This window comes from Nematolebias whitei, chromosome 5 (genome assembly GCF_014905685.2).
Source record: "Nematolebias whitei isolate Nwh7 chromosome 5, NemWhi1, whole genome shotgun sequence".
NCBI classification, from domain to species: Eukaryota; Metazoa; Chordata; class Actinopteri; order Cyprinodontiformes; family Rivulidae; genus Nematolebias; species Nematolebias whitei.
Genome location: NC_056502.1, coordinates 13,508,871 through 13,518,855, shown reverse-complemented (window position 1 = coordinate 13,518,855; position 9,985 = coordinate 13,508,871). Strand labels below are relative to the sequence as shown.

The following is a 9,985-nucleotide window of genomic DNA, read 5'->3' as shown; positions in this document are numbered from 1 at the left end:
TCCTGCAGCAGCAGCTCATTTATGTTACATCCTGCCTTCTTTGCAAGAGCTCTAAAGTCTTCTCAGAAAAACACAGGTAATTTGGTTTTCATTCTATTTTTCTTCAAAACGTACTATTAATCTAAACTGGAAAGTGACTTTTAATCTTGTCCTATTCAAGAATGTTAAATGCTTTGACTTTTTTTTTTTTTAACTGTAAGCACAAATCTGTATCAACATGCTGAAGTAGGCTGAGAGTAAACATTACATAACACGCTGAATATGAAAACAACATAGTGGAGCCTAAAATTTCTGTCAGCTAAGCACTTTCATTTCTCTAGTAACTAATTTCTGCTTTTAGTTTGATTACAAGTTTTTAATTTTGGTAAAGAAAAGCATCCATTTTTTTGTACAGGTATGTATTTGTGCAACTTCTTAAAAATAATGCATATTTCCATGTAGAGTGCAACTCTAATAATGTCAGGGAGAAGTTTCTAGCCAGCTGCAGACATAAAAAATATGTCACAATTTCCTTCACATAGTCACCGTCCATTTTCACTCTATCTTTCTGGGCGAATGTCTAAAGTGTGCGAAGATTCGGTTCCTGAATTGTCTTCCTTCTTTCCAAGCCCTTGTCATCTGGATACGTGTGAACAACGGCGTTTAGCTGAAGTGTGTATGAGCTCAGTGTGAGTTCTTCATTCTTGGGTGGTTTCAGTTGTTCTTCTGCCTTCTTGTTTTTTGCAGATATGGATTCAATCACACCAACCGAGACGGATTACTGGGTGAGTGGATACTTTACTGGAACTCTTTATTTTCTAGAGCAAGGAACTAATGCAGATGAAATATATACTCAGTAATTTCTGCACATCAGAATCTGAATTTCCTTTCTATATCTGACGGAGGACCTTTGCTTTCTCATCAGAGTGATTATGAGTACTACAGCGATCCTCCTGGCACAAGTAAAGTTATTGCCACCCCGTGCATGCAGGATGACATCTATGGCTTTGCAAAGAAGTACACCCAGGTTGTGTACAGCCTGGTGTTCGTCCTGGCTGTTGTGGGCAATGTGCTGGTGCTGTGTGTGATCAGACGTTTCAAGAACTCTCAAAGTGGTGGAGCCTGTGCCTTCTCCCTGACGGACACCTTCCTCCTTCACCTGGCCATTTCTGACCTTGTGCTGGCCTTCACCCTGCCTCTGTTTGCAGTGCAGTTGGGTCACGAGTGGGTGTTCGGCACAGCCGCTTGCAAAATCTCTGGCGCCCTCTTCTCCCTGAATCGCTATAGCGGCATCTTCTTCCTGGCCTGCATCAGCTTCGATCGATACCTGGCCATCGTCCACGCTATCAGCTCAGGCTGGAAACGCAACACCTGCCATGCCCAGTTTGCGTGTGCGGCCATCTGGGTGGTGTGCCTCGGTTTGAGCGGAGTGGACTTTGCTTTCATACAGGTCGCGGAGGTTCACACCGGGAGAGACCAGAAGATGAGCTTGTGCCAGGTGTGGTACACTCAGAATCCCACTCAGTGGCAGGTGGGGATGCAGTTCATCAGCGTGATTCAGGGTTTTGGTCTGCCCCTGCTGATCATGCTCTACTGCTACATCCATATCTTCAAGTCTCTGTGCAACGCCTCTCGGCGCCAGAAGCGAAAGTCTCTCCGTCTTATCATCTCCCTGGTGTCGGTGTTTGTCATCTGCTGGGCCCCGTACAACTGCTTCCAGCTGATGGACAGCCTGCAGAAGCTGGGGGTGGTGACGGGAGGTTGCCACTTTGGCCGTGTGATGGACATTGGGATTACGATCACTGAAAGCATGGGGCTGTCGCACTGCGCCCTCAACCCTCTGCTGTACGGCTTCGTTGGGGTGAAGTTCAGGAGGGAGCTGCTCAGAATGTGTGAAGAGGTGCTGGGGAAGAGAGGCCTGATGGGGATGAAGAAGCTGAGGGAGAGGAAGCTCAGAAAAATGACGGGATCGTTCAGCTCTGCAGAAAGTGAAAACACCTCGTACTCCGTCATGGTGTAACAGAGATCAGACACTGAGCTTAGGTTTGTGTGTTGGAGAGTTTCACAATACAGAAAGTTTATATAAAACCAAAAATGTTTTCATGGTATGATTTGTGTTTGTATATTTACAAAGGTGCTTGTCTTTCTAATAGGGCAGCTTTTTTGTTCTACGTTTGTTTTTTCGCATTTTTACTCATATTGTAGCACAATCATTAAGTCAGTGTGGCGTCTAAAGCCACCCCTGACATGTTCGCATTACGAACCAGTCCATGAGATCATGTTGATTTGTGTTTGTAGGTCAGCTTTTGAGAAATATGTTGATTTGTTCATACTTGTTACATGCTTGTTCAGCAGTTTAGATGTAAACTGAGAAATCAGCACTCTTCTGTCATATTGTGAAATGCAGAAAGCTTTTTAAAATAAATATAATCATTTAAAAGTAATTGTTTTAGCTCATTTTATTGATTCTGTATTACATAAGACAGTTTTTTCTCTCAGGTGTGTGTGCGTGTGTTTAAAATTGTATTGTAAATTGTACAATTCTGTGCTGTAAAGAAAGAAATGAACTTGAATTTTGTTTGTAAAAAAAAATCCCAACCTCTTGTAAATGTACAAAGATTTTTACAATAAATATTTTTAATACAACCAAAGTATTGTGTGTATTGTGCATCAGATTTACAGCATATTTTTCTGCAAGTTTATTCTGGACAATAGTTGAGTTAAGCTCAGTAGTTGTGTCAAAATCTAGCCTTCTTCTGCCTTTCTTAGACAAGTAAGATAATTGAAATGAAAGTAAAAATAGCATTACCCAAAAATATAAACAGTGGTTAATAGGTCAGTCACACTCATTAGTTTGAATAGTTTCTTTCAGCTGATGCCATAGCCTAAATAATTTTCATTTACAAAAGAAATATCACAAGAAACGTCCGTCTTGCATCATGTTTAACTCAGTTTTGAATCAAGCTAAAGGATAAATGTGGAAAATTACCTAAAGTCCAAAAATGTTTGCTGATGAAAAATCAACAAAAACACTTTAGATATCTAAATCTAAAGCTTTGCATTAAAAAAAAATGTTTTCCACTTATGTAAGGTCAACGTTAAAATCAAAGTTCCAGTTTAATGTGTGCTGGAAAAAGATGGGAAAAAATAAAAATGCCAGACCATCTCTCGCTCGCTCTCTCTCTCGCTCCGTCCGTCCGTCAGACAGACAGACAGACAGACAGACAGACAGACAGACAGACAGACAGACAGACAGACAGACAGACAGACAGACAGACAGACAGACAGACAGACAGATAGACAGATAGATAGATAGATAGATAGATAGATAGATAGATAGATAGATAGATAGATAGATAGATAGACAGATAGATAGACAGACAGACAGACAGATGATTTTATCAATATTATATTTATAAGCATCCTTTTCCGACTCCGCTCCTGGAAAACCTTGCAAAAAGATCTGAAGCTCTCGAACTTGACTTCTCTCAGTGATTTTAAGCAACTGTTAATTTCAATGCAAAAATCAATGCAGACATGTTCCTGTTTTTAGTATTTGTCATTGTTTTTATATTGTAGCACATGTTTTTAAATTTTGTTTTATTAATCACTTCTTTTATTTACTTTTCATTTTATATGCTTGATTGTGGCAGCAGCACGGTGGCGCAACTGGTAGAGCTGCTGCCTCTCAGCGAACAGGTCCCTGGTTCAAACCCCGGTCCAGGGGCCTTTCTGGGTGGAGTTTGCATGTTCTCTCCGTGCATGCGTGGGTTTTCTCCGGGTACTCCGGTTTCCTCCCACAGACCAAAAACATGCATGTTAGGCTGATTGGTAACTCTAAATTGTCCCTAGGTGAGAGAGTGAATGGTTGTTTGTCTCGTTTGTCTCTATGTGGCCCTGTGATGGACTTGCGACCTGTCCAGGGTGTACCCTGCCCCTTGCACAGTGATTGCTGGACATGGGCACCAGCGACCCCCGTGACCCAAAATGGAATAAACGGGTAAAGATAATGGATGGATGGATGCTTGATTGTTTTATTGTTGTGGATACCTCATCTGTGGTTTTTGTTTAAAACAGGTCTCTCTTGTAAATGAGTCCCCGTGACTCATTGAGACTAACCTGTATGAATATCATATTAGATTCACTACAAATAGAGTGAAATATTTCGTCTTTATTTCTTTTCATTTTGATGATTATGGTTTACAAATAATGAAAAAAACAAAACCCGTTTTATTTTTTTCGAAAATTATAATATTGTGAAGAGGTTCAATATTGTAAACGCCTGGTGTCATATCCTAATCAGCTGATTAACTCCTGGACATAAGCTACAAATGTCACATTCATCAAGTCAAGCCACTCCTGAAGCAGAGACAACAGACACGTCTTACCTGCTGAGAAGACAAATAACTGGACTGTTGCTCAGTGGTCCAATGCCGTCTTTTCAGATTAAAGTATTTTCATGTCATTTATAAATCAAGGCCCCAGAGTCTGGAGGAAGAGTGAAGAGAAACAGAATCCATGTTGCTTGAAGTCCAGAGTGAAGTTTCCACAGCCAGTGATGGTTTGGGTCCATGTTCTCTGCTGGTGTTGGTCCACAGGGTTTTCTGAAGTCCACAGTCAACACAACATTTACCAGAACATTTTAGAGAACTCCATGAAAGCTTTATGTATATACTGATTTAATTTTCCAGCAGGACTTGGCTCCTGCCCACACTGCCAAAGGTACCACAAGCTGGCTGTGGAATATTCTAATGTTCTGAAACACTGAACTTTGGTTTCTCATATTCGCAAGCCATAATCATAAAAATTTGAAGAAATATTCATATATATTTCACTCTATGTGTAATGAATCTATGTAAAATATGAGTTTAGCATTCTGAAATGATTGACAAAAAATTTGAGCTTTTTCACAATATTCTGTTTTTTTACATGCACCCGTAAAAGTTAAGTATTATTGAAGTATTGTTATAATGTTAGATAGTAAAAGCTAAATGTGCCAAAAATACCTGAGAGGTGGCAGCATTGGACCAGAAATAGTGAAACAGAAGCTCTCCATTGATTTGTATTGGAATAAAACTGTAAAAGCTAAAAAATATAAAAATGCTGAATCTAAAAAAACAAGTTGTTGTGGGGCTCATCCCATAAAGAATGGACACAATAAAGAGAAACAGAATTTCTAGAGAGTGTTTACTTTTAGGTTGCCTGAGGGTCGACTGTCTTCATCACCCCATTGACCATCTTGGTCACATAAAGCTTATTTAGTGCTAACATTGTTTAGTTCCAAGACCTAAAGCTGCAGAAACTACAAGCTGCACACACTTCTGCAGGAGCTGATCCATTTTTGGCACATCTGTCACATTTTTGCCCAGAATACACATACCAGTCAGTGTTGTTGACCCACTGGGTCACTATTTTAAGGATCACTTGCCATCTGCCCTTGCCTGATCCTCTTGTGCTCCTTCCTCTCTCCTCCAGTTTGCTCCTCCTGCAAATGTAGCATCCACCTCTTTCTCTCCCTCTGGTGGTGGAGGAGGCAGCAAGCATTCATCTGCAAGTTCATCTTCACTGACAGCTGGTTTAAAACATTCTGCCATAGCTCTCCAGTGGTTCTTTATTCAAACTCATTCTGACCAATGATTTGTATTTTATGAGCACCTCTCAAGCTTCTTCCTCGATATGTTGACAGCTTTCAGTCAATCAGTGATGGACAACACCCCCAAACTAGCAATACACATGTTGATAATCCATGGATGATTGGCCACTGAGCTCCTGTGGGTCACTTTTAGTTTGGATCAATCAACAACCTCAATTATCCATCTGAAGTGATTGACAGAAAACCTGACAAGCTACAAAATAATGTATTTTTTCAGTTTATCAAGTGACTTCAAAGCAAAACCATCCAATGCCATAGACTCCTGGGATTCAGCCCACATAGGCCTGTGCAATAAGACGGCCCAGCACGTGTGTGGAGCCTCTTGCCAAGCCATACTTCAGCAAGGAATGTGATTTTGGTTTGTTTGGTGGAAACAACATACAAAGTAAGAAACAGTGCAAAAATCCACAATTTAAAATTACATAAAACAAAGATAGAGCATTGGATCCATTGCTCTTCGTGATGGAGGTATTGGCTCCCGTACTTCAGAGCTGGAAATAAAGCAACTACTGCTAACTAACTTACTCGCTTACGTCGGCTCCTCCTTTCGCCTTTCGTTTGATACATGTTTGATACATGTTTGATACATGTCACGCAGCTATTTCCGGGTCATATTTTAAACTTCAGTCTGAGCATGAGGCAAAACATAAAATTTAAGTTCTCCGTTGTTGATGAAGGTCACAGAAAGTGACATCACAATCCTGCTCACATGGGGGAAACAAGCGACCAGTGAAGAAACACAAAAAGCAAATACAAAAGAAGCAACTCCACTGGCACTATACTGGCATTTAACAATGGAAAATCTGCAATATTCAAGGTTGCAACATCTTTTCAGACACATATCCCTGTAAAGCTATAAACTAGCCAGGTTTGGAAAAGGAAGAAATAGAAGTTCTGATATTCTCAACTGATGTCACATTTCCTACATCCAGGCACTTTTCCTCCATCTTGGTAGGATGAACTAAGTACTTTATCATGTCAGTGGACGCATGTGAGAGATCAATGATGGTTGAGTACTGTTGGGTTAAGGATGCCAGAAACAAAGCTGATAAATCAGGAAAGAGAAGTTTTCATTATATTTTGAAACTGAGAAAGCATGAAGGCAAACAAACTTAACAATTCAGGATTGAATGCTGACGTGTGCGGCTTGCCTAGAATAATATGAGCAGGAAAGACGAGCCGTCTGAAACTGCAAGAATTTACTCCTAACACTTGATCAGTGGTAAATGTTCAAGCGTAATAAATCTGGGACTGAGTCACTTTTCTAGATATGGTTGCAAATGATCATAATCATAATCAGGATAATAATACATGCTGATAATTTCAGGTGCATCATGTGAATTTAGAGACAAGAACTTAAAACTAAATTATAACTAAAGGCACAAATTTCTGTTAAATTTGTATACAAACACTTTTTACCATGCTTGTGATCAGAACTTCATTGTTTGCACAGGAGGCATTACATCCGTCACCCAAAGATGTCCAGACTTTAATGAACATAATTCCTGCAGAGTGAATGTGCTTTTATTGTGAATTAAATAATTCACAATACAATAAGTCAGTTAGTCTGAACTTTGTTTCGGGTGAAAAAGTTTTGCCCAGGTCTAGTTTGCATGCTCAATTTTCAGATGTGGTGAAGAAGAACATTAATGAAGTCAGTTAGTTACGTTGTGACTGAAACACCTGATCGAAAAAAGAAATCCAGTCTGTCATATTAATATGTCAAAACGTTACATTTGTAATGAAACCTCAGAAAAAGAAAATGCTCCTGTTCGTACTGCTCCGTCATCCAGCAGAAGTTGATTTAACAGAAAGAAGTAGCTGCATGCGGTGACTGCTTGAGGGGTGCAGAAGGTGGAAACGCCCACATAATTACAACTTGGCAGCTGTGTGTTTTGCTGGTTGTAAAATAATTACTGCAGAAAGTGAGTCTGACTTTCATTGCCGATCATCAATCCCAATAACAGTGATTTTTTTTCCCTTGGTACATTTTCAACAACACACTAACGTGTTTCTATGAGGCCCTTTGGCCTTTGAATTAGCCACACAGTTGACAAAGATTTAGAGTGAATAAAACCCCAAAAATCACTTGTAATGCTGTACACAGAGGGTATACTACTAACATGGCGGTTTGCCAGTAGGACTGGTTTCCGGTTCAGTCTAATGGGAACTGTGTATTGACTTAAATGCCTGTAATAATTCCTGTATTTCTTATAATGCAAGGCCTTCCGTTGAACTGATGTTTTTTGTTTGTTTGTTTGTTTGTTTGTTTGTTTGTTTGTTTGTTTGTTTGTTTGTTTCCTCAAAATCTTTATTTGCATTATCACAGAATAACAGCAACACAACTGAACAGCAATGAAAAGAAGAGAAAAATGGCAGGGGAGCATAAATTGAACAAAATAATAAAAGGAAAATTACAGTCATGTTCTTTCAGGAAGGAAACAATTGTACAAGTAACATATGTGCCAAGGAGCCTCATGTAAAAAAAAACAAAAAAAAAAAACCAACTACTCGTCCATGATCCCAAGTTGGGAACAAGCCCATATTGTTGTTTTTGCTTTTTGATTAGTTGAAGGTCTAATTGTAAGTAAATATTGTTTAAACTCAATAAAAAAATAAATAAAAAGCGAAATCAGGTTTTCTCTTAAAAAAAAATGCATTTGTGTATGGAACTGATATTAAAATGTCCGGCCCAGGCATAACTTGGGTTGTACCTTTCTTAAAGACAGTAGCACCCTCGTGTGGACAGACAGCATTAGTGCGGGACCTCGCTTCGTGCGCAGCATCCATAGCTTTCATATAATCACTAGATCCCGCATTGGCTGCTGCGGCGCAGGATTTTCGGCCGCCATCTTGGAACGGTCATCCTTATTTGGTTACAGCAGAAGATGTTTCAGCACTTCGCAGCTTATTTCTGTTCTAATCGACGGACTGTTGACGTCAGGTCTCGGGGGATAACTTTTCACAAGTAAGATGAACATATTATTGTTAGTATTTTGTGAATATTACTGTACTGTATTTATGTCCCCCAGCTGATGTGATGTTCAGTGTAACACCGGTGTTCAGCTGCAATGAAGCTAACCGAGATCTGATGACAGGAATATTTTGCTAACAAGCATACTCACTATTTCAGTAGCTTTGGTTCATTATCAAGAGATATGTATCATAAATGGAGTTTTGTTTAAGTTCTAGGATATAAAAAAAATAAAACTAGGGAGAATATAGGAAATAGAAAATAAGATTGAACTCCTCTCTACAATGTTTTTGTGTAGACACAAATCTCCTGTTTTCATTGTGAAGGTTTCCTAAAGAACAAGATGTGAGGAAGAGGAGGAAGTATCATTGAGGAGGATTCATCTGAGCAGAGAGGATTTTAAACTGGAGGATTCTGATAAAACTGATCAGATTGTCCGACTGAGAGATGGTGTGGTACCATCCGTTCACCTTCAAAGAGTAGGAGCATCATTATAAGTTAATTAGAGTTCATAAATTTACACATTTTATTGTCAGTCACAAGGTGAGACACCTCCATGTGTTTACATGAACAGGTAACTATAGACTGTAAAGTTCATATTCATGATGCTTTTTCATTTCAGCTTGAAAACTGCAGGACTACAGGAACTCAACAAAAGCTGAAGCTGCTCTGTCTGTGGCCTCTCAGGAACGTGCACGTCACACACACACTCTCAGGAACGTGCACGTCGCACACACAACCTCGGCCTAATGATGTGAGTATTTCTATTTTAAACTTTTATTTTTTTCATTTACCTTTATTTATACAGGTAGTCTCATTGAGTCACAAGAACTCATTTTCAAGAGAGACCTGTTTAGGAGCAGATGGTGAGGGTTAAGGGCCTTGCAGGGGACCAGGGTGGGGCCAATGAGGGTGGAGGCAGGTGTGGGTGGTTGGCCTTTTCCACCTCATTTTGATGTTGACGGTACCGGGAGTTGAACCTGCGACTTTCCGATCACAGGCCCATCTTCTAACCTCTGCTCCACCACTCCCCCACATAACATCATATCATAATGGTCATGGCCATATTAAAATCTCACTGGTTTCCTTCCAGATGTGTTAAACTGGTCCCCCTGATGTTCACAGGTGGCTGTGGTCAGTGGATGAAAAGACTGGCATGAACAAGATGATGCTGGAGATCATCATTTGACGAGAGCTCCCACCTTCTAACTGTGAAGAACAAGAGCAGCTCAGTGATTCCCTCAAGGCTCAGTGAAGGTGCTGAGAGCTGCAGAGAGGCTGATCCATGGAGCTTCAACACAGCAACCTCCAAACATGTCCACCCTCTATATCTATCTATATCTATATATCTATCTATATCTATATATCTATCTATATAT

The 9,985-nt window shown here is 40.0% G+C and overlaps 1 protein-coding gene across 1 annotated transcript; it reads left to right on the top strand.

The window, feature by feature from the left end:
- The first annotated feature begins 728 nt into the window (after positions 1-728).
- On the top strand, positions 729-1,999 carry cxcr3.2 (chemokine (C-X-C motif) receptor 3, tandem duplicate 2). The gene is made up of 2 exons (XM_037676586.1): positions 729-764; positions 905-1,999. Exons 1-2 carry the CDS (start codon positions 729-731, stop codon positions 1,997-1,999), a joined length of 1,131 nt encoding a protein of 376 aa, XP_037532514.1.
- Positions 2,000-9,985: the final 7,986 nt, after the last annotated feature.